Source organism: Sprattus sprattus (genome assembly GCF_963457725.1).
Source record: "Sprattus sprattus genome assembly, chromosome: 14".
Lineage (NCBI taxonomy): Eukaryota > Metazoa > Chordata > Actinopteri > Clupeiformes > Clupeidae > Sprattus > Sprattus sprattus.
In genome coordinates, this window is record NC_137912.1 from 13,397,560 (window position 1) to 13,420,955 (window position 23,396).

Consider the following 23,396-nt stretch of genomic DNA (forward strand, 5'->3'; position numbering starts at 1 on the left):
CCTGGCGAGGGGTTCGTGATTACCATGAGAGTACAGCACCACTTAATTTGCGACATACTCTCAGGTTGAATAGCCGAGACCACGACAACAGTGAGCTAACACACTGTGCCAATCACTGGACCCTCTCTATCCCATCCACTGTGTGTAGTGTAATTGGATTGAAAAGCTGTTCAGGTTTAGTTAAAGGGGAAAAGCGAAAAGTGTGTGGACAGATATTGCATCCTGCCTTATTTGGATGAGTTGGCCAGTAGCAGTTGGACTCTGGTCGCGGGCCTAGCAGGAAGTGTTCTCGGCCGTCTGTGATCAGTGCAAACACGATCTCTGCTGGTTCTGGTGGTTTGGCAAGGACGCTCTGCCGTGCGGATTATATGTGTGTGTGTTTGTGTGTGTGTGTGTGGGTTTGTGTGTGTGTGTGTGTGTGTGTGTGTGTGTGTGTGTGTGTGTGTTTGGTTGTGTGTGGGTGTGTGTGTGTGTATGTGTGTGTGTGTGTGTGTGTGTGTGTGTGTGTGTGAGAGAGAGAGAGAGATAGAGAGATTAAGAGAAAGAAAGCATGTGTGCCTGTGAGAGAGAAAGATGAGAGAGAGAGGGATACAAAAGTGTTTTCTGATAAATAAATGTGTAGTTCTCATATGTGTGTGTGTGTGTGTGTGTGGTATTTGTTTGTTTGTTTGTTTGTATATGTCTGTGTGTGGGTGTGTGTGGGTGTGTGTGTGTGTGCACTTGCAGTGGGAACAGTTGTCCTCTCCTCCAAAAGCGACAAGGCCCTTGTCGCTTTCCAACCCTTTCTCCAAGCCAAGCAGGCTTAGTCATCCAGTGGAGTCCTCCAAAACGCAGCCTCTCATTCACTCTGTATCCCTACACACACTCAAGCCACTCTTGCCACCCATCACACAGAAAAAAAAACCCTGTCCAACAAATAGGAATCAGTGGCTCCCAAACCCGACAGGGGAGCCAGCATTGAAACAAAGCCACAGTGTCACATGGTAATTTTGTCTGAACACAGGAGGAGGGAAATCAGCCTGAATGCCAGCATGAGAGTAGGGGTGAGTGTGAGTGTGTGTGTGTGTGTGTGTGTGTGTGTGTGTGTGTGTGTGTGTGTGTGTGTGTGTGTGTGTGTGTGTGCACTGGCATGAGCCCACGCTGTTGAAGGGGGAGGCTAGCAAAGCAACATGGCTGGCCCAAAAAAAAGCACCACAGATTGCGACACATATGTAGCCACTAGTGAGCTCGGTGCGGAGCATACAAAGGCAACGAACGAATCCTTTTCTCATCAGGGCACTTAACCAAAGGGGACGAATGAAAGAACAAACATATACGGTACTCTGATTCTGTTTAGCCACAGTGGCCGAGACAATGGCTGGACGAGGCGAGGACAGAGCAATCTCCTGCCCTGGTTCCAGCATTAACAACCCGGGGGCCCTCAGGGACCAGAGGCTAGAAAGCTCCCGGAGCCTGATGCCAACATGATAAGAGAGTCAACAACCTGTTTTGAAGTGAGACGATTAAAAGACACATCCGTCTTGGGGGAGGGCGCGCAGGCTCGCTGACGCCACTGTCAACAAACAGACAATGTCACTGACAGATTCACGGGAGTGTAAACTTGTAGCTAAACAAGCCCCCTAATCCCCCTATTATGTCCTGTGTACACAACCACACGAAGGAAGAGGAGCGTTTCGAAGCCAAGCCGAAGACAATCTTTGTGCCGACACGCGGCACACCCATACAACCCCACTTTGAATTATGGGTGCCACCAAGGGCAAGGCATGTGCACATATTTGAATAATTAGCTTACGATTCGCGCTGTCCTGCCGAATTCCATGGCAGATTGAATTACGTGGTGCGTCGCTCCAATCAATGTTCTCTCTTTTAAAAGCTTCACGCCCACTCGGAGGTCAAAGGTGCTGAATTACATGCATAAATATACTTTCATGTCTGCCGGCATAGAGAGAGAGAAAGAAAGAGAGTGAGAAAAAGGGGGAAGAGTCCTGCTCCGGCACATGCAATATTCATTCCTGACCATTTTATTCCCTTTGCCACCTTTGTATTTTAAATACTTAATGCTTTTCCTTAGAATTCTCCTTACTAATCAAGGTTCTCCTGCATAAGAACCAAGGTTAAAAGAACAGAGGGACATAGTTAGAAAGCCGAGGTCAAGTTGAGGAACATACAGTGGAATATTTTCATTTGAGGGCAGTTTTTTGATATGGCATATAGATGGTGTTGGAGATGTATCTTTTATTTCAAGCGTATAAAGTTTCTTTCTGAAGATTTAGGAGATGCATTACTGTGGGAGCCAAATGGCATGCTGTGAATTACAGCCCATTCACACATCGCTCCGAAACATCAAAAAGAAAATGGTAAAAAGAAAAAAGATCTATAACACTCTCAACCGTGCAGCCCCATTTAGCCTCCGAGGTGTGGAACGTTCCCTCACCCCTGCTGACACAAGGTGACATCACAGCTGACATGTAAAGCTACACACACATACACACACACACACACACACACACACACACACACACACACACAAACACACACACACACACACACACACACACACACACACAAACACACACACACACACACACACACACACACACACACACACACACACACACACACACACACACACACACACACACACACACACACACTCACACACACACACACACACACTGTAAGGGGGAGATCATGCTGTCTGATGGTTCGTGACACTTGGTGAAAAGGAAACAAGGAGGAAGAGAGAAAAAGCAGTGCCGACTCAATCAGAGCCGCACTCCTGTGGGAGGGATGTGGTGATCCGCTGTCTCCTGATTGATTCTCCTTGGCAGCATCACAGATTTGGACGAGGAGATTGGATCAGGGGAGTGTCACTTAGGGGCCTTGATCAGCGACTGATTACAGTTCGCCAATTTACCCGGCCCCTGAAACACCATTAATGGTAATCAAATTGCAGATTTTTTTCACCCTGCGACCATTCTGTCGCACCTTCTGGACTCTGAGGTGTTGGTCTGTTTTTTCGGTGGCCAAGCACATTGATGAATCTCTCTCCCGCACCCCGTATAAATCACCTCCTGGGCCACAGAGGTACGGCGCAGGGCTGAGGAGACACACTCCTTTTTCACTGCATACACTCTGTCTTCTCTGGGTGCTCCCCAACCCCCACCGTAAGGCCCCAGTCATAAAACAGCCAATTTATTTTTTTGTAGGGCTTCAGTTAGGTGGCACATAAAATCAAAACTAGTGAGAGAATCCGCGAGAGGGAGAAAGAAAGAGAAAGAGAGAGAGAGGAGATAGAATATAAAGCCATGTCTGAACCTTGCATAAATTCTGATCCCTTGTCTGAATAATACAAGTTTTCAGAAGTGAGAAATGAGAAGCTTGGGAATGATGAAACTTTTAAATCCACGGTTTTACAACATTTGTTGGTGGGGGAATAAATTACTTGTCAGGCGGAGACTGGGGCAAAAATGACTTGTAAAAAAACCCAAAGCGAGCAACAGAGGGGGGAAAAATGAGTAATATAATATTCCTCATCTGTTTTACTAACCCCTTATTTGCCTCTTAGGTAAATTTGTGTGATTTTTTAAAAAATGGTTAATTTTACTCCATTTGTCAATTCACAGCCCTGACAGAATTATATAATTGGTTTTGTGTCGAGCCGTGTGTCGACCACAGGGCATTCACATGTAATATGCAAGAAATCTAATTTAGAAGTTTAAACAGAGGGAAGATAAAGTTGAAACATCTTCTAATACTCCAAAAAGCAGGCATACATACACCCACACACACACACCCAAACACACACACACACACAAACACACACATACTTCTGCATACCCGCAGCAACCACAAAATGCACAAAAAATCTCACTGATTGTCATCCCTCTTGATCAGCCACTGCCAAGGCCCTTTGCCAGTGAGGCCAATTCAGCTGCCCGGGGCCAACCTGGCCCAAATGAGAGGTAGTGATAAAGAGCTACAGAGCGCTCCAGAGCCACGTTTGGTGTGGGGGGGTGGGGTGGTGGGCTAGCACAAAGAGAAGGATAGGGGAGAGATTGATGCGGGCGTCGTAAAGCACTCTTGCAACCTGCAGCTCTGTGCTGCTGTGATATATGGCGGCGGATCACGCCTACGCACAACACTGGGCAAACACTGATGATGTCAGCCATTTATCGCCTAATGTGTGAGACAGTCCAATCAGTCCCTTTTCAGCACCGCGCCCCTCAATCGCTGCCAACTGCGCCGATTCATTGTGCTCATTTGTCTTGATTTCCATTCCCTCTGAAAGATGCAGCGGCGTGTACTGTGTCGGCTGTAGGGAAAGACTAGAGCATTGATCTGACAGTAACTGGCTTCAGAGCACTCTCTCTTTCACTTTTCTCTTCCCTCACTCTCGCTCTCTCTCTCTTTCTCTATCTTTGTTTTTTCATCATCAACAAACTCCCTCCCTCCCTCCCTCCCCCACCAAGGGCTCCCGAGAGGTTTTTGAGTGTCATACTGACCGAAGGTCAGGGATCACTGGTATCTTGTCATGTTCCACAGGCAGTCCCTGTGGGGCAGTCTCCATGGACATAGAGACTATGGCCAACCGAAGGTTCCAGAACACGGATGAAAGGAATTCCCTCAGCCGAGCCACAATGGAATGGTGTGCTTGTCTTTCACTACAGATCGTCCTTACATTACTTCATGGTCAGCTGTGCATCCGTAAGAGACACCAACATGCAAGTCCCTATAGGATTTATGAGTGCAAGAAGGTATCAGCACTAAAGGGACTTGGTATTGTGTATTGCAACGGTGGAAGTGTTGTCTTCCTCAGAAAAAAATAACTATTCCCACATTATGCTGGTGAGCATGGTGAAGAATTAATGGCCTCTTGTCTCCTTTACTCAGCCTTCTCTGTGGAGAGTAGACACTTCCCGAGCATCTTCAGCCGTTTGGGGACTTAAGTTGTCAGGTTCTTTTAATGACCACTTTTTAGTGCTTGCTGAAATACAGCTCCTGACATTTGCATGAGACTGACTCCCTGAGCGCAGGGTGAGGTAAGAAGGCTAAAGAGCAAGAGAGGAGTATAAAGGTCTCATTAGGACACACTCTTGCTCCCCTCCTTCCTTCTCTCTCTCGCTCGCTCTCTCTCTCTCATTTTTGCTCTTGTCTCTCTCTCCTCTCTTTTTTCCATCCTTACATAGCCCCTCTTAACTCTTACTTTCTGACTGTCATTTAAGTGCTTTGGGGAGGTTCCATGAGCACAGACAGAGTGAGAGTGAGTGAGGGGTTTTTTTTCCCCCAACAAAGATGGAGACGTATGCACACTAGCTAACAAGCTGTCATTGGAGAGGCAGCGGCACAACAAAAGGACACATCTTGACTTTCATTTAGGACTGAGTGAAGCCGGGAGTCGGGGAGATGCAAAGGAAAGAACGGGAAAAGGACACGGAGAAGGGAGAGAGAAAGCATCAGCAACAGCCCCTAAATTACCTCGCTTTGTCCTGTGGCTAGTGGTAAGAAGTGTAGTGTTGTCACGCAGACGACGGTATAATCGCCGTGCCTACAGGGCCTTCTTCCAGCTTTCAGAGCCGGCTAATCAGCCTCGGCCCCCGGCCTCCATCTATCACCCCGGCGGCCTGTGATTCATTACAGGGCCTCTAAGTGTCCGCTTTTGGGTTCGCCATCGAGAGATCTGCAATCACATTGCAACCCTGGCAGATGAAAAGAGGGCCTTCCCCCCTCACTTAACCCACCCCACCTTCCTCGAGCTCCATCACATTTGTCTCTTACGGACACCAAAAGGAACAATGCCTGTGGTTTGTGTAGTCGGAGAGCGGTAAAGGGGTTTGCTTTCTCTACGATTGATGCTCATACTCAATCTCAGATCATCAATGGTTACAAAGATTTATGGCTGCCCTGTTCTGCCAAGGAAGTCCTTCAGAAGCCAGGTGGGCTGGTTGGTCTATTGGATTTGGTTTATTGTTTAGGAACATGACTGTGTAATTTAAATTGTGCAGTCCTGATAAAGCATCATGGATTCCTGGATTGCATAACCTTTACAGTGACTCTACAGTGCATTCTTGTGTCGCAAGGATACGTCTTACCTTCTCCACTGAAGCTTTTCATATCGAGACTGTTTGTGTTATTGCTCTTTTGAGCCACAGACACAAAAAAGAACAAAGAAGATATGAGAATTTCAGTTATTTGTCATTTTCAGAATTGTTTGGGTGCTCTGCCAAGATTCCCTTTAAACCTACCACTTAGAAAATGATTGGCTGGGAGGAAAGCAGTTGACAGCTAAATGCATGGAAGGCACAGTTCTACATGACATCTCAGCCCTTTCAATACCGCTGCTCTTTCATACCACACAATAATGCCAACATTGTTTTTTTGCAATGTATTTCAGCCTTGACATCTCTGGCCTCGAAAAATCTGAAGATGCTTACCACAGGCCTTGAGTCAAGCAAGAGGCACTGAAGCAGAACATTACTGGCGGTAAAGTGCTTTTAGGTTGTGCAGGCAGATTCACACACACTCGCACAAACACCCACACGGCTTGTGTTCCATTGCGAGAAAGAAAATGTTTTTCGGAGGGATAGGAATGGACTGAGCGTGTTATTCCACTCAGTGGCTCCTCTGTCTGAAGAGCACTTTTGAGTTTAACGCCAGGATGGATTGGTCACTTTGGGCAGTGGGAGGTTTTAGGGGTTTTGGTCAACCTGGGGGGTCTGGGAGTGAGGGGTGGAGGAGGGGCTGTTATATATGAAGTTTTTGGCTTGTCGACTTTTCCTCTCCAGCCTGTGGGTGCGTTTTCTGAAACGGAACTAATACATCAGGGAAGGGCCCTGACGAGACGATGCTATCATCTGTCTGAGTTGTGACAGCTTTTTCAAGAAATTCTGTGTTTATCTGTTCCGAACTTCTATAGCAACCCTCCTTACCCTCCAAAAAAGCACACCACACAGACACACACACACACACACACACACATTTTCACATCACACAAACATACACATAGAAATGCACACACACACACACGAAAAACAAAAATAGACACAAATACCCATATTTTTGGATTGAAGAAAGCAAGATTGTGTGTTAACAAATCCCATTGAGGGGAAACATTGCCTCTTTTCTTGTCTAACACAAATTGATGCAAAAGAATAGATGGCGGAAAGCGCACAGTTTCACCTTGAGACAGAAGCTCATGTCTCATTAATTGGTAACAAATGTGGTATTTGATGTGTTTTTCCGCCCCTCGTACTCTTGTGCAAGACAATGATGAATAGCGTTGCCATGTACCCTTGATCTTGGTAGCTCATAATCAAGGACAAAGATCTTTAAACCCACTAAACCCACGGCTAAACCTGCCCAGGGGAAGGCGCTGACAGTAAAGGATATCCCGTGCAGTCTGCTGTGATAAGCCTTTGCACTCCATCTCTCATAAATCAGAATGTTGCGTTCCCTTTCCGATAATAAAAAAGGGGCTTACCAAATGCAACAGTGCAGGGATGCGATGAATAGAGAGACAACAGCAGCTGCATCTTGTCACGTGTGTTTTTTCACCACACTGATGGATCTAAGAGTGCTCGCTCGTGGGATTTGTACCCGCACTTTGTGACAGAGCTTTGGGGTAGCGTCACAATTCTTTGGGGGGAGGCACTGGCTCCCCTTAAGCAATTCTAGGAACTCAAAATGTCACTTGAAGAACAATCCGACAGTAGCACAGAGATTAAATCTATTAATGTGATTACAGAACACCTCTCTGGGATTGCTGCTCGGGAGTGTTTTATCGTTTCCTCGTCTTGTCACAACGCCTTGTACCGGATTTCTCCGATTCCAATTGAACTGGGCTGTCTCCGTGTGGCTGTTCTGGGCCAGTGACTAAACCCCTTGTTCCATGATATTATGCAAATGCCTTGCCTTTAATCCGCGCCGGCTTAAAGGAAGAAGATGAGGTCGGTGACTGCACAACTCTCTGAAGCACGCTCTCCACATTCACCTGCCCACTGGGGAAGAATCTACCAAAAATAACAGCCCCCCTCGTTTAATCTATGGTCTCTCTCTCTTTCACCCCTTTCTCTTTGTCTCTGTTTCTCTCTATATATCTCTCTCACTTTCCGTCTTGCTCTGCCTTCTTAATGGTTCATTTAGGACTTTAAACACAGGGATATATGCCTTCCCCCTCTGGAGCCCTGAGGTCTCTCTGGCTGAGCTGGCAGTCAGGGCCTGCAGTGGTGTTTCAGGAGCATCTAATTGATTCAGGACGGCGGTCATTAGAGGCAGCCGAGTCCAGACGAGGCCACTCACTCCAGCTGGCTGCCTTCTGATGTGCGCTGATGAAGGCAAGGAGGGGCTGCCACTGGCCAACGACGACTGGGGCTGGGGAAGGGAGCAGTGGAGCTGTCACCGGACTCCAATGAGGGGACGGAAATCCTCCATACCCTGACACAAGCCCGGTCGGGGAGAACGAGCAGGGCTGTCAGATGTGGGCGCAGGCGGTGGAGTAGTGTCTGGGGAGGGGGATGGGGGCAGTTAGTGGTAGTTTGCATGAGTCTAGGGAGGGGAGTCGGGGCAGCTAGTGGGTGTTTGCATGAGTCTAGGGAGGGGGATCGGGGCAGCTAGTGGGTGTTTGCATGAGTCTAGGGAGTGGGATCGGGGCAGGTAGTGGGAATTTGCATGTGTCTGGGGAGGGGGATCGGGGCAGCTAGTGGGAGTTTGCACGTGTTTGCGTTTGGAGGTCTAGGAGGAATAACCATGCTTCACTGTGTAGGAGGAGCAGAGTAAGGCTGGGATCTAAGCCATTCCCATGACGTCTCCACCCAGTGTGCTTTTACCCATTAGTCCCTCCGACTCTGCATGCTGCCAGACCAAATACAGAATATCTACATGCAACCTAATAGTCATAATGCAGGAGGCCTTTGTAAGTCGCTTTGGGGAAAAGCGTGTGCTAAATACCAGATCCTCCTACCGCTGACAAAGCCATGAGTCACTGTAATACAGCATGTATTCTTGGGATATCTTGGGATCGTCAGCATAGTAATGGCTGTATATACAGATACAGTGCGGCTGGGAATAGAAACGTCTCTGCCGCTCTTCAGCAGTTGTGCAGCTATATCCTAATGTGCAGATGCCCCTACTATCACATGAAGACAGCGATGATGACAGGCTGTGGAACTTTGTCAGTCCTCATTAACAGGTTCTAAGCCCTGACAGACAGGCGCAGGCCAAGGACGAGGAGAAGCGGACAAAACCGTCACGACAAGGCAAGCGACGGTGAGCGGAGCGACACTAAAGGAGGGTGGGCGATTGCGGGGGAACGTGAGTGCAGCGGCCCAATCTGCCCCACTTCTTCCGGAGCCCGAACAATAGACAATGAGGTCGCATCCTTCGCGCTGTCGTTAGCGAGCTGCAGCGTCCTTCATCATGGCTGTCGCAGCCGGTTGCGGAGAAAAGGAAGCCCAGCACCACAGAAAACCATCCCATTACACGAGGCGGGCTAGAAGCGGCGGGGGTGAAACATTCTTCAGCAGGGAGGGTGCAGAAGCTAGATGTCGCGCTCTGACATCTCTGCTCACCCGTCAGCTGAAATATATTCCAGAACGTGGCTTGGTTCGCTTCGACAATTCGGTTTGTTTATGGTGGCGCTCCCTGTTGCTGTGGTTATCTATCATGTACGTACACTGCACGGGCCTGCAAATGAATTTGATAATCGAAGGTTAATGCACTTGTCAAGTAAAGGTCAGTCCGAGTTTGATGTATTGTATTTTTCCCAGTTTCTCTGTGCACAGCTGGAGCAGAAAGTGCATGGAAATTGCACATTGTTCCCTCCATTAAGCAGACACCGGAAAACAAGGGCTTCATTGTTGCTTGGCTATTGACTTTTCATTCGGCTGTTACGTGACATTAGCGCGGCAGCTAATTGGATGCTTGTTAAGTTCTTTGTCTTTCAGTTTTAATCCACCACTCGTGCTGCAGCTGGAAAACTTGAGCCTGTCATCTGTCTCAAATGGGAAATCTTACACCGAGAGAGGAGGAGGGAAAAAAAGAAAAAAAGAAATCCCTTCGGCAATCTGGAGATGTGAAGGGGTAGGGAGGGGGGAATAGGGGGGTTGGTGGGGGTGGGCAAGGCACCAGAGAGCCAATGGGAGCAGTCACAGCTCTGCCTAGCACCATCTCTCCCTTCTCCTCATCCATCTCACCCCCACCCCATCCATCCCACACCCCTTCCATTTTCTCACCATCCATTTCCATCTTTTTCTCCATCCACGCCTCCATCCATTTTTTTCCCCACCAGCCTGTCTTCCTCTCTTACCCCATACTTCTCCCTCCCAAACCCCCACTTCATCTGGCAAAGTGGACAGTGATGTTTCACAAATCACCACACTGACACAGCTCAGTACAACACTGATGTATTCCCTCTCAACATGACTGTCAGAGTGCCTGTAAGATACTCTGGAAGCCATTAGGTTTCAAACAACAGGGTTAGGTGTGTAATAAGGCTGGCGGGTGTTTTCTGTTTATTATCAAACCCCTGTACGCACCACCGATACGCACCATGAATTTTAAAAGCGTAAAATTAAATACCCCGCTAATAATGTAGCTAGGAGGGATGAGCCTTGCTCCGGGACCACGGTGCCTTAATAATAACTGTTAATTTCCAACGGATCGAAATGGAGGGGGAAAGACTGTCTTGGTGGAGGCGGGCAGGCGAGCAAGCTAAGCAGGCTAGGCGGGCCCCATCATTATCTTACCACTCGATCGGCAATCCCCCAACTCCCGCGATTCCGTTCCTACTTCCTGTTAGCCATTTTTCACTTGCCAACACCCCAGGGGTACCTCCTAGCAGCCTGCTGTCCACACCCCTACACAACAAGCGCACTTAGCATTCAGGCCACGCGATTTCCAGTGCAGTGTACCTGTCCTGAAGGCCTCACAGTCAGCTACTGTGTGAAATATCACCATAGTGTTTGGCTCTTCAAGGGCAGTCTATTGCCCTTTTCGAGTGTGGGGACAGTTAATACCGAGATATCCCTCAGCGTGATTGTCCCCTTTAACATCTCCCAACAGACAACAGAATCGCTATCAGCAGAGTTGAGCGGCTCAGAGAGAGCCCGACTGTTTAGTAAAAATGTTCTGGGGGCAGATGCCTCAAAATACGAAAAGAGAGAAAGAGTAACTGAGAGCCCATCCAAGCCACAGCTGTCAATACAAGGCCGCTACAGCGAACTCAACAGGGCACTAATCCTGTTTCGAAAACATTATTTAGAGGAGCTGTCAAACTATGGGAGGATATTTAAGACTTTTGCCAAGAGGAGCTTAATTAGACAGATTGATTTTTCTGTCCAGATGTGCTGGGAAACACATCAGTCAAACATCCTCAGCCCACCCCTGAGGCAAGTGTGGCAAAGTGCTGGACCCCTGCACTTCACCCTCCCAGGGGACGCTGCTATAGACATTGTCACGCTTGCAGGAGTATGACTCACCGAGCTCCCTAGAGATCTGGACAAACGCCTCCACGCCGCTCTCGCCGTAGCTGCCCTCCGAAGCCAGTGTGGACACGTAGTTCCATCCCATCGCCGTGACGATGTCCAGCATGGTTTGGGCCTGGTAGGAGTCTGGTGGCACCACTCGGGAGAAGAAGTCGTAGCGGGTGTTGTCGCTCAGGTCCGGCGCTGTCGACGCATAACTGATCTGAGGAATCTGTGGAGGCAAAATTGGAAAGACAGGTTGAGTTATGACTGGAGACCTCAAAAGACAATAAATGCATTTTGCTGTCAAAAAATGAAAGGATAATAAGATCAATAAGAGAACGGAAATAGGCCAGGATACAGTAAAATAGTTGATATAAAGGCGAATTGATAGGAACAGACAGAGGGTTTCTACAACAAAATAGGGTTAAATCAGTACATGGCAGTTAGCCTCAATACTGATGGCCAGCTGGATGGGGCAGAGGACTGTTGACAGAGAGGGAAGGAGCAAGGAGGCAGGCAGGCGTGGCTCATAGGCAAGAGGTTTAGCTAATGGACTTTGGGGTGGAGGTGGTGAGTGACAGATTGATTTCTCTAGAGGGAAGAGACAGAGGGTGAGAGAAAGAGAGAGAGAGAGAGAGAGAGAGAGAGAGAGAGAGAGAGAGAGAGAGAGAGAGAGAGTGCCAGCGGTCTGATATATTTGTATTCGTCAGCAGGTCTCCACTCACGTCTCCCACACAGACATCTTTAAGTCCAAACACTGCTGATGAATCCACATTGCCAAATCATCGGCTAGACCGTTCGGGGGGGGGGGGGGGGGGACTGTTTATATCTTTTCATTTTTCTTCTTTCCTATTCAACACTGACGTGCGCTCAGAAAGAATTCCACTGTCAGCTCCTGCTGAGAACGGTTTTGCGAGCTGTGGCCTGTCATGCTGCCTGATTTGGCCAATTTATTTATTTATTTCTATTGATTTAGATGTAAAAAATCTGTTTCTTGTTCTTTTCTCACAGGTCTCGCTGCACACTCTGCAGCTTTGTGAGATGCTCCTGAGCAACCACTTACAACTGTCAGTGCACATCATACGGGCCAGACCTCCCATCTTGAGCTGCCCCACTTTTTGGCCTAAGAAATGCTTCAGCTTGACACTACAAGGCCTGTGGAAGCTAGGGATGCGGAATCTAGCACTGTACTCCACGTAGGGGCAAGGATGGGGGGTGTCTCTCTGTTTGAAACACGTCTCATATTCTAGAAAGTTCCAGCTGGAATGAGGTAAGAGTGAAACAGGTGAAAACAGGTTATCTGAATACATTGTCAAACTGGTGAGCTCCTCTTGCTGTTTTTTTTTTTTGGGGGGGGGGGGCTAATATCCCACAGAGGACCAGTCATCCATTCAGGGTCTAGACTCACCGCTGTCATAAACAGATTCGCCTGAGTGGATATGATGTTCACACATCCTTTGGTTTTACCTTTTATCAAAGCTAAGCCAAGGACACACATCACATAAACCACAAGTCTACTGCTAGCCTGCAATACTGACGTGCAGCATGAGGGATATATACACTTTATTTTCACAACATATTCACCTCTCCATAAACACAAGAGTAGGTATCAAGGTTAATCAAAGTTTATCTGTTTGTTTGTCTCCTTTTCTTTCCACACTTCCATCTGTTCCTGTGTTCCTCCACAGTTTGGTTCACAGCTGTGAAAAATATATAGCAGCCTGCTGCCATACACCATTTGTCATTGTATAATGACTGCTTTTAAGGATCTTGTGATGACTATTTCTCAACTCTGGGTTGACCTACTGCAGTTTGTCTCTGTCACCCGGCAATTTGTGCCAGGCATCATGGCACGTATGACCTTCAAGATCAGTAAAGAAACCCCTTGAGATGTAATCAGACTAGTTCAGACTGTAGTGTACTATTTTTAGTAAACCAGCCATCTTTGGGTGTCACAGCTATTACATGTAAGTCCCACCCACTATAAAATGATTAACACAGATGAGAGAGGGAGAGAAAGAGAGAGAGAGAGAGAGGATCATGTCAACATCAGTCTACAGGCATATGCTAACAAAGTCACAAAAACAAAGACAATTTGACTGACTGCTGGCTATTCTGCTAGTCAGTTAACTTTGCTGGCTAACTATATGTCTAGCTGGTTCACCTGGCTACAACAAGTGGTGTAACAAAGGTGCTTTTAGCTCACCCCAACATGCTAAAGTATGTACGTACTATGTGTTTCCGTAAGCCCACTTGCAGATGGATAGGTTTTGATGCATAACAACTCAAAAATAAAAGTATGACTCATCAAATTTAGGTAAATGCCACAGTATAGGTAACAACAATTTAATCTCTTTGGCAAGTAAGAGACTAGAATAGACTGGTAAATGCACTCAATAAAAAGGTCAACAAAAAAAAATGTGTATTTGCATATAATTATCAATCACATTCAAAGTTCCATAATTTCACATTTCACTTACTGATTAAGTGGTGGTTTCATGAGAGGGGACATGGTAATAGTAATAGTAATGTTTCACTTTATAATTTATGGAAAGTGTGATGGAGCAACAGGTATGATTAAAATAACCCAGCACACATAATGTACTTAAAAACAGTGATTAACTGAACTGCCTCTCAGATTGCAGAACATTGTAGATAAAGAAAGAGAAATTCAGCAGTGTAGCTGTTCTAGACACACTCTAACCCTTGCACCTGGTAACTCCTCATAAATGTTCGGCAGCACATTAATATTATTCTAGCCCAGGGTTGCCTTAAACACACTATCTGTGTCTCAGCCATCTCTATACTTTCAAATCTCTCATTCCATCCTTAATCTGTTCAGTTGGCATGGTGGATTTCACAAGTGGAAACTATTTGCTGGTCACATCTATTTTAAAATAACAGTTGGTGTTCCAAGTGCTGTAGTGTGGTTGCTCCAGGGATAAAAATTGTTTAAAAAAGAAAATGAAATATTGAAAAGTTCAATGTTTTCCCACAACCGGGTTGAATAAGTGTATTAGACCATGTAATCATATCGCATATTGCTGTTTGCTGGATACTTTACAGTGGTAAGTGGTAAAAACAAGTCATAACATAAAAAATTGCCATACACTGGTAAAGCACATATTATTATTATTTTGTCATTATTTATGAGAGAGTGCAATATACCCTTTATATACCACGACAACAGGTGTTGTTGGTGCAACACAATGCAGAGTGTCATAAATGCCCATGGCTGTGGTGTATCTACCCTCCAGCATTCATAACTAGGCTGCCAGCTATTTATGAAATATTTAACCATGATTTCGACCAAAACATGCTGCACTCTCCATGACTTTGTTTGCTTAGCTGAACCTCCAGCTAGCCCACCCCAGAACCTTGTTAGTTCCACAGACATTTTAACCCGCCAGCAATTGGCTGTACAATCTCACAAGTCCTTCCAGTCAGCAGCTGGAATACAACAATACAAGAGGTGAAGTTCTCACCATATAAAATCTCAGCGTACAATTGGTAGTTGTTCCTAATGGAAATGGAACAATGGATTACACTGAGAAATACAGCATGTGGGAAACTCTAATAACTTCCCTTCACTATTAACTTCTTAGATGGAATACAGTAACTCCTGATATAAACCCATCATTTTTTGAAAGGATTATACTGTATAATTCTATGCAAACTTCCCTCAAGTTTACATACAAGTTATTCATGAATAATGTATGTATGGCAGATAAACAAATAATACAAAAAGCAAAGGGGTCAAGAGACATAACAGGCAGTGGAGTCAGTCAGGATAGATTTAGATGGAGGAATATCCATTTCAAAGGCAATGGGGGAGTTTCATGAATATGTAGCGGTTATTCTTGGCACGTCCTTACATGTACCACACCAGATGACAGATTCGGGATGACGGTTCAACCATTTGATTATTATCCATTTTGAGCCCCGATATTGCAAAAACACATGGTGGAGTCCTTTTTAATAAACATGTGCGTCATCAACATCGTATTTACTCCCAAAGAAAAGGAATTACACTGATAGTCACTAAAACTGCCGACAGCTGAGTCAGAGCAACCGGCAAAGAACCTTGGTTTGCGAAAATAACTTTTGCAGTAACACATGAGTCGGGGACAATAACACTTGAAAATCCTCTCCATTTCAATTTCGCTAATCAGCTTTCAATTAAGCTGATTAAACAAGCATCCTTTCATCTTCCAGGGCCTTCCGAGCGATGATCTTGATCTATCACTATTACGGGAAAGTTCAGTGCTTCAATTAAGCATCTAATTCAATACTGCTGCAGGTCAACAGCTGCTAATGCACAGCATAAAAGCAAATAACTTAATAAACATACCCACACAATGAAATCTCATTGAACCATGAACCCAATGCAGGATATTGTCATCCATGTGTTTTCTTTGTAAAACTCCATTTTTATCATTTTACATCGTGACCTGGTTGCAGCATTGGAACAGGGAAATGATTGGAGTGTGGTGATGTAAAGTGTGGATCAAAGAGTTTATGTAATAATGACATGAGATAACTCTGTTCACTTCCTCTGTGTGTGTGTGTGTGTGTGGGACTGGGGGGGCATAGATTGGTGGTCAGTGTGTGTGTGTGTGTGTATCTGTGTGTGTGTGTGTGTGTATCTGTGTGTGGGGAGATAGGGGCAGGGGGAGGTTGTTTGTCTGTGTGTGTGTTGTGGGTTAAGGTCCTGCGCGGCGTACCGATTTAGCGGAGACTGCCCTCGCCACATTATAGGGGCCGCCGCCTAGAGAATCGGCGGGGGTCTGCAGAGAATGGGAGGGCCTGAACGTGTCTTGGGTTGCTGAGGCCAGCGGAGGCAGCCTTGGAGGGAAGAGAGGCCATACATCAAATGCTGAGGGCGCATTGTCTCAGCTGCCTCAGCTGCCTCACGTGCAAGAGAGCGTCTGAGACCCGAAAATAGTAAAAGGGAAAAGAATCAAAGCGACTGAAAAAGAGAGACAGAAAGAGGAAGAGAATGAAAGAACTACAAAGAAAAGACAAAATTGAATAAAGCTAAGCGGAGCACGAGGACCATCGAGGGCGGGGGGGTGGAGTGGGGGTGGGGAGCAGGGAGCTGGCGGCCCATCATGCAGCACGTTGAATCTCTCTCTTGAAGCAGCTTTAATCTCGAGCGGGGGCTTGGAGAGCCAAGGAGCACGCAGTGGGAACCCGCCTCGCCTGTCATCTGCTGAGCCTGCGCAGTGCTTGATACAGATGCCTTTTTTGTGGGGTGGGGTCGGGGGGGGGGGGGGGGGGGGGGGGGTTAGGGGTGGGGAACGGACCCGTACTTTGCAGATCCTGGCCCTGTGCCCCTTTTCTGGTCCTCAGCGTGTCATGTAGGCGCTAATGAAGCTGTCGGGCCGGGGAACGCGGGGGCCGGTCTGATAGATGGGGCTCTGACGATGCTAATTAACCCACCATAGACCTTTATTGTGAAACACTTCAGTGGAGAAGGGCAGACATGCGTCATTATAAAAGGAGTGAGAGAGCAAAAACACGCACACACACATACACACACACACATGCACACTACACTACAAAAGACAGAAAGAGTTCTAAAATAATCCACCCACAGATCATTATATCGACATTGATTATGCTTTTGGAAAATGAGCAACCAAATTACCTCTCTCTGATGAATTCTTGAGATGTGAGACACTGTGCATGCGTGTGTATGTGTGTAGGTGGGTATGTGTGCAGATGTTTGTGTGTGTGTGGTGTGTGTGTGTGTGTGCGTGTGTGTGTGTGCTCGAGATAACGGAAGCGGTAGATAGGCGCAGCGTGTGTGTCTCCACCCATACGTGGGATGTGAGATCAAAAGCAGCACGCAAACTCCTCATTCTATCAAAGTTCATTCTCCTCTCCCATCTCCAACTCCTCATAACCATTTTAATTGCTCATAAACAATATTATTATTCTCCACTCTTTGTCTGCAGCAGACTCGAGGTAGAGGGGGGTGGGGGGGGGGTCTTCTCCATTTTTAGCTAAGGCACGCACAGTTCTTCTCCCGCATTCCAATCGCCTCGGGTAACAGAGTTCTGGAACACTCAGGTCGAGTTCGAGCCACAATTAGTGTGCGACTCCAGCCAGATTAATCAACCCCGGATTAGCATCCACCTCTCAGCCACCTCGTAACGATCAAGTCACGTCTTATTACTTTCACACTCAGTCGGCTGGCAAAAAACCCAAACCCATTTCATCAGAAGTCCTCGAAAACTATGCGGGTACACTCAAAATATCTATTTTTTCTTTCTTCACTGAGGTTTAATAGATGTTGCCGCAAGTGTGTGCTCCAGAAAGAAAAAAACAGCGGAAAACAATTGACAGGTGAGGGCAATGAGTTGCCTCTCCAATAACACCCAAAAGTGTCAGTCTTGGCAGGCAGGCCGACACTGATAAGACTTTAATACCAAATACAATAAAGGAGAGTATAGCAGAGGGGTCCAGCAGTCACCGGGTGTCAGTCTAACTTCATCTCTCCTCATTTTACCTGCAGCAAAAGCCAAACGCCCCCCCCCCCACCTCCCCTGAACCTGAAGCCGCTTGCCAGCAGAACTGTCCAAAGTGGCTATCGGAGAAACCTCCACCACCTGCCGCCCACCGTGTTGCTGTTTTAGTTTCTTGTTGTAGGGTTTATTTTCTGGGCAGCATCGTAGGACGCTTGAAATGATTGCAAACATCAAACACACTTTCCCTCCTTCACGGCTCGCCGTCAGAATTGAGGACGGCACTACTTCGGCGCGATGGAAAGCCCTAGTCAAACCCAATTGCAATCAAGGTCACCAAAGGGGCTTGGTTGAGGGAGGAAGGTAGGGGGCACATTGTAGGGTAGGGGGTGAGGGGGGTGCATTGGCTGATTGGTGAGTGGAGTGCCTGCTCCGCTCCGTGGACACGGCATGATCCCTTTGGAAAGCTCCAGCGCTCTGTTCAAACAAGCGTGCAGAGTACTCCTGGCCAGGCCGGCCTGTCAATAAACAAGCCACTCAAATAAAGCGCTCGACGTCGACCGGGCTAATCCTGGACAGCAGACAACTCACTTGCCCCTGGAGTAAACTCATCAAAATGACATTGGAATAAGTAAAAGGGCTTCAACCTCATGTCAGGTTTGGCACGCTCCAACGACTTACGCTGATAAATCTGTAGCGTCTACCACAAAGAGGCAGCATTAGATCTTTCACAGAAATGTAAAGGCTTTTGCTCTGTACTCTCCTGGAGGGGAATAGAGAGCAGGATGTCATCGATAAGATCACAGAGGTGCCATGTTGTTAAAACTACATTTCCCACTTCTGACTCATCTCACTCTCTCAGGCCGAGTTAAAAGCTTTCTTATCTCAGCCACCAAATGAACAAGATCCGACGGGGGCGTTATGTGATACGTGCCAGGGAATGCTTTGAATTTCAAACGATTTTGAATTGCAGTGGGTTGATACAACACAAAGAGACAAAGACGGAGCAAGGGGGGAAAGCAAGGAAGAAATGAAAGAAAAAGCATGCATCTCTTTCAGATTATGGTGGTTGCAGCACTGGAAATGCGGGTGACATGTTGACATGAGGAGGATGTAGCTTTGATATCTGACGGGCCATTCAGAGCATCGGTGTCACATAATTTAAAGCACGGTGGCTGATGCTGTGTGACAGTGCGTACCAGGGGACTAGCAGCCGGGTTTGCTGGGCTCCTGACCAAGGGAAATGACAGCCAAGCCCAAAACACAGTCCTCTTATCCTGTTTGCCAAGAGAGTGCCAGGAATACCCAGTCAGACAAACATGCCAGTGCCCATGAACCCACGAGTTCAGGCCGACCGAGGCTTCCGTTTCCACTGAGGATTCCTAAGCACCATTTGGCCTCCAAATGTCACCAAGCAACTGGTCATTTCCTCGTCAATGAGCCGGAACGTACACACGCGCGCTCGTCTGGGCTCAGTGGTAATGACGGTGTCAGGGACGTGATTGTAGGGCAGAATGCATCCCAGCCTCGCCCGCTCTCAGCATGCCATCCTGTCGTGTCCCCGCTGGCCTGGCAAGTGTCCGCGCCCACGTCAGCGGAAGACGAGGGTTTCATTCGTCATCGGGACAGGCCCTTTGTGCGCCGCAGCCAGACCTGTTGTCGTCAGCATCAGATGGCAAATTCGTGACGATGGACGGATGGACCAGAATAAGGCATACTGGCATTTGTGGAGACAGAGAGGAGGGGAGGGGAGGACAGACGGGCTGTGTGCCACGTGGAGGCGTGGCGGCTGTAGCTACGACGGAGGAGCTCTGGCAGGACGACGGAGAGCCAGAGCCGGAACTTGCTGCGGCAATCATGTCGGATTAGTGGCAGTGTCAGAGAGTCTCACTCGCAGGATTGCTCCCAAAACTCCACTGGCCCGTCACGTCGCGTCTCTGCTTCTCAGCAGAGCAGCTTAGCCCACCTGTGGCCATCGTCTGGAACGCTGGTATTATGGCTTGTAGTGTGTGTGTGTGGTGTGTGTGTGTGTGTGTGGTGTGTGTGTGTGTGTGTGTGTGTGTGGTGTGTGTGCGGTGTGTGTGTGTGTGTGTGTGTGTGTGTGTGTGTGTGTGTGTGTGTGTGTGTGTGTGTGTGTGTGTGTGTGCGTGTGTGTGTGCGTGTGTGTGCGTGTGTGTGTGCGTGTGTGTGTGCGTGTGTGTGCGTGTGTGTGGGTATGCCTCACTGGGATATGAGCACACTGCTTTAATGTTCCCCTCCGAGAGATGCATCTATTTTAACATTGCATGCAGAGACAATATGTGACAATTACCATTTTTACCAAAACGGGGCTTTCAGGTAGCTAATTGCTCCGAATATGTGCTCACTGGCATAAAAGAATATTACCTCGCTCCTCTCTCAACCCTCATGTGGATGGCCTTTTTTCCTCTTCCGTATTCTGTTTCATTTTCTCTTTTTTTGTGACGACCCGAGAATTGGCTCCCCATCATAGTGCCTCATATTCCCCTCTGCATCACTAGCTGGCTGGCAGACTGGCTGGCAGACAGACATCCAGTGCACCTGCGACTCCTCCCTTCGCGCCTGTTGAAAGCCACGCTCTGCACGCCGAGAGGCAGGACGGAGCAACAGTGCAGTGAAAAAAAACAGGCCACGCGACTCTTGGCAGGTCGTTATTCATCGCAGCTCAGAGCGAAAGGTGGAGGCAGCGAGTGGTTGTAATTAGCCAGCAGCACGCAGTGACTAATCGCCCAAGCCCCAAACGAGCACGGAACGCAGTCGCATCTGACTTCGACTCCTGTTTGTGACACCATCTCTCAATCAGCACGTTTAACCCTTTTGGGGGGGGGGTGTAGGTGGACAGATTCTAGCTCAGGAGCATAAACAAGAGGAGCCTGTTTTCATTGATTGCCTTTCAGCGGAGGACTGTGCAGCTTAACAAAGCCAATCAAAGGGCAGCCTGTGTTGTTGTTGTTGTTTGTGTTCACTGAATGTCCTCTGAAAAGCTTTTGTGTTATTGTGAATAATTATGACAGCTACTACGCGCAGGCGCATTAGCCCAGCTCATTACAATTAATTTGTGGATATCCCAAGCAAATATCTAGCACTTCACTACCCAATACCTTAGGATGTAAATGTGCAATTTGGCACCCTGCATCACTACCACATTGTTTGAATGCATACCAAATTGTGTGAGATTTCATGCATAGGGGCCACTGCAACTGGCACATTTCAATATCTGAGGAATTTTGTGTGTTTATGATTGGCTACATTTGCTCACATCTCATACAAAATGACTGCCAATGGCTAATCAAAATTCAGCAGCCAATACATGCCTGTTTGAATGGCCAATCTTAATGAAATTTTGTAGGCACATTCATAATGGCATATAGAAGCTATTTACCCAATATACCCAATAAATCAGTTATGTAATGTTGCTACAGCCTCTGCCGCATTTTTTCTTTGTAAAAAAAATGGCAAGTACAATTTATACAAATGTTGTTGCTTGTGTACAGTATACATGTTAAGTTTTATCACAAGAATATATCTGTAATAAAGTCACACTCATCCTCACATTCACTAGACAGGTTGCAAAACCATTTAGCGTAACTCACAGGCACTGCTTCACACCTTTCCGAATACAGCCACCACATCTACAAACTTTAATTCACTAAGAATACGATTTACAACAAACATTTTAGTCTATTGTTGACAGAAACCTAATCACGAGAGATAAAAAACTATTTCTTGGAACGGAAAATTCCTTGTTATTTCATTTCATTCTTGCTAATCCTCCTCTATGCGGGCCATGTAGTTTACATGTCATTTTCCTAGTCCACTCTAGTATTGTGAAGATATTCTAAAATACATTTGCACAGCCTGTGGTTTCCTTAGCGTCTCAGAACCGAGGAGGCACAATTTAAGAGCACAAATAGGCCCTCACCACTTTCCAAAATTTCACACAGGTTAAACTCTGCTGCTTAGCACCACTGAAATGGTAGTAAAACTGCCTCATGATTCATAGGCTATAGCATTATGCCGCAATATTATTCCACCAGCGTTCAGCAGTTTGTCCAAATGTGGCATATCGTGACTCGTTAATTGTACCAGAGTGGCCTCATGGGATGGGTGATATTTTTGGTATTTTTAGAGCTCCACCCCCCCACCATGCTCCAAGCTGGCTCTAGCCCACTTCATAAGACCCCCCTATGCTGGTCCAACAGAAGCTAGTCACAGATCTCCTCCCCGCAACCACCTGTGGGAGCGTCATGCTGTTCCCTATTTCCTGCCTGTTGCCAGATAAGTGCGATGTCGCTTTGTGCACCACCACACTCTCTGCATGCTGTCCCCGCCGAGGTGTCCATCAGGTTCCTCCTCCTCCTTTGGTGCCTCCTCCTCCTCCTCCTCCTCCTCCCCAGCCACACGTCACTCTCTTGAACACTCAGAACATGCCCCCTCCCTCCGAGCCAACCCCCTAAAAAAAAATACTGTTGCAATTTGTAATCTTATTTGGTCACATACTGTAAGTCCCAATTGGGATTTGGGCAAAGGAATAGGGGGCTGTTTGGACATGTCTGAACTGTCATACAGCGATGGTTAGAGGGCTGTTTAAACGAGTGACAGCATAAACTTCACCACGGTGGCAACAGCACCACCACCACCACCACGGAAAAACAAAGGCAGAAAAGAAAACACCACTGGGATCACTGGCAACTGGTGTCTAATGCAAATGTTACACTTGGCTCTTTGTTATCCTTCATACAAAGGTCAGTCCCCCCTCAGGCACGAGGCAACATAATCAGCAGCTGATATGTTGTTTACCACAGAGGCTAGCCTCAGAGGGCACCACACAAATATCCCCCCTTGTCACATTAACCTCCTTTTCCAGCAGGCATTGAGCCTCTTAATGTCCACAACAATTATAAATAATTAATGATTAGCTGTTGCCTTGGGTCCAGGCTGAAGACTGACAGCACTCTACCCTCTCTGCATACCAATGCCAGCTGTCAGGCCTTTGTGCCACTGTTGACCAAGAGGAGGGGGGTGGGGGGGGGGGGGGGCGGCAGTGCTGAGGGAAAGTTAATTAGCTTGTCCACACAAGTTGTGAGACCGGAGCCGCCGTGGCCATATTTTGCTGTCTGCTCCAGGCTAGCCGGGGGTTGAGCGAAAGGCTCCTGGTCTGAACGCCTCGGCTCTGGGCCTCTGACAGATCACAAATCAGCCGCTGTGGTCCTTGACTCAGGGGTCTGATGTGATAATTGATAATGATGTCCTTGTGAGGCTCCCTGGCTCTGCCCAGCGTATCAATGAGTTGCCCCTCAGTGGGGACTGTAGCTTTCCCCTGGAGCACTCCACAGCTGGGCTTTCATAGAGCCTATTTTCTATTCTATCCTCTCTCTCTCTCTCTCTCTCTCTCTCTCTCTCTCTCTCTCTCTTCCTCTCTCCGTCTCTCTTTCTTAATCTCTCT

General features: G+C 47.3%; 1 protein-coding gene across 1 annotated transcript in view; it reads right to left on the minus strand.

The window, feature by feature from the left end:
- The window catches only part of grm8a (glutamate receptor, metabotropic 8a), a gene marked incomplete at both ends in the record, with an annotated part of 132,345 nt that overhangs the window by 72,240 nt on the left and 36,709 nt on the right, over positions 1-23,396 (minus strand). The window contains one exon of the mRNA XM_080851033.1: positions 11,475-11,691. Coding sequence (XP_080707159.1) covers positions 11,475-11,691 — 217 coding nt within the window. The remainder of the gene's footprint in view (positions 1-11,474; positions 11,692-23,396) is intronic.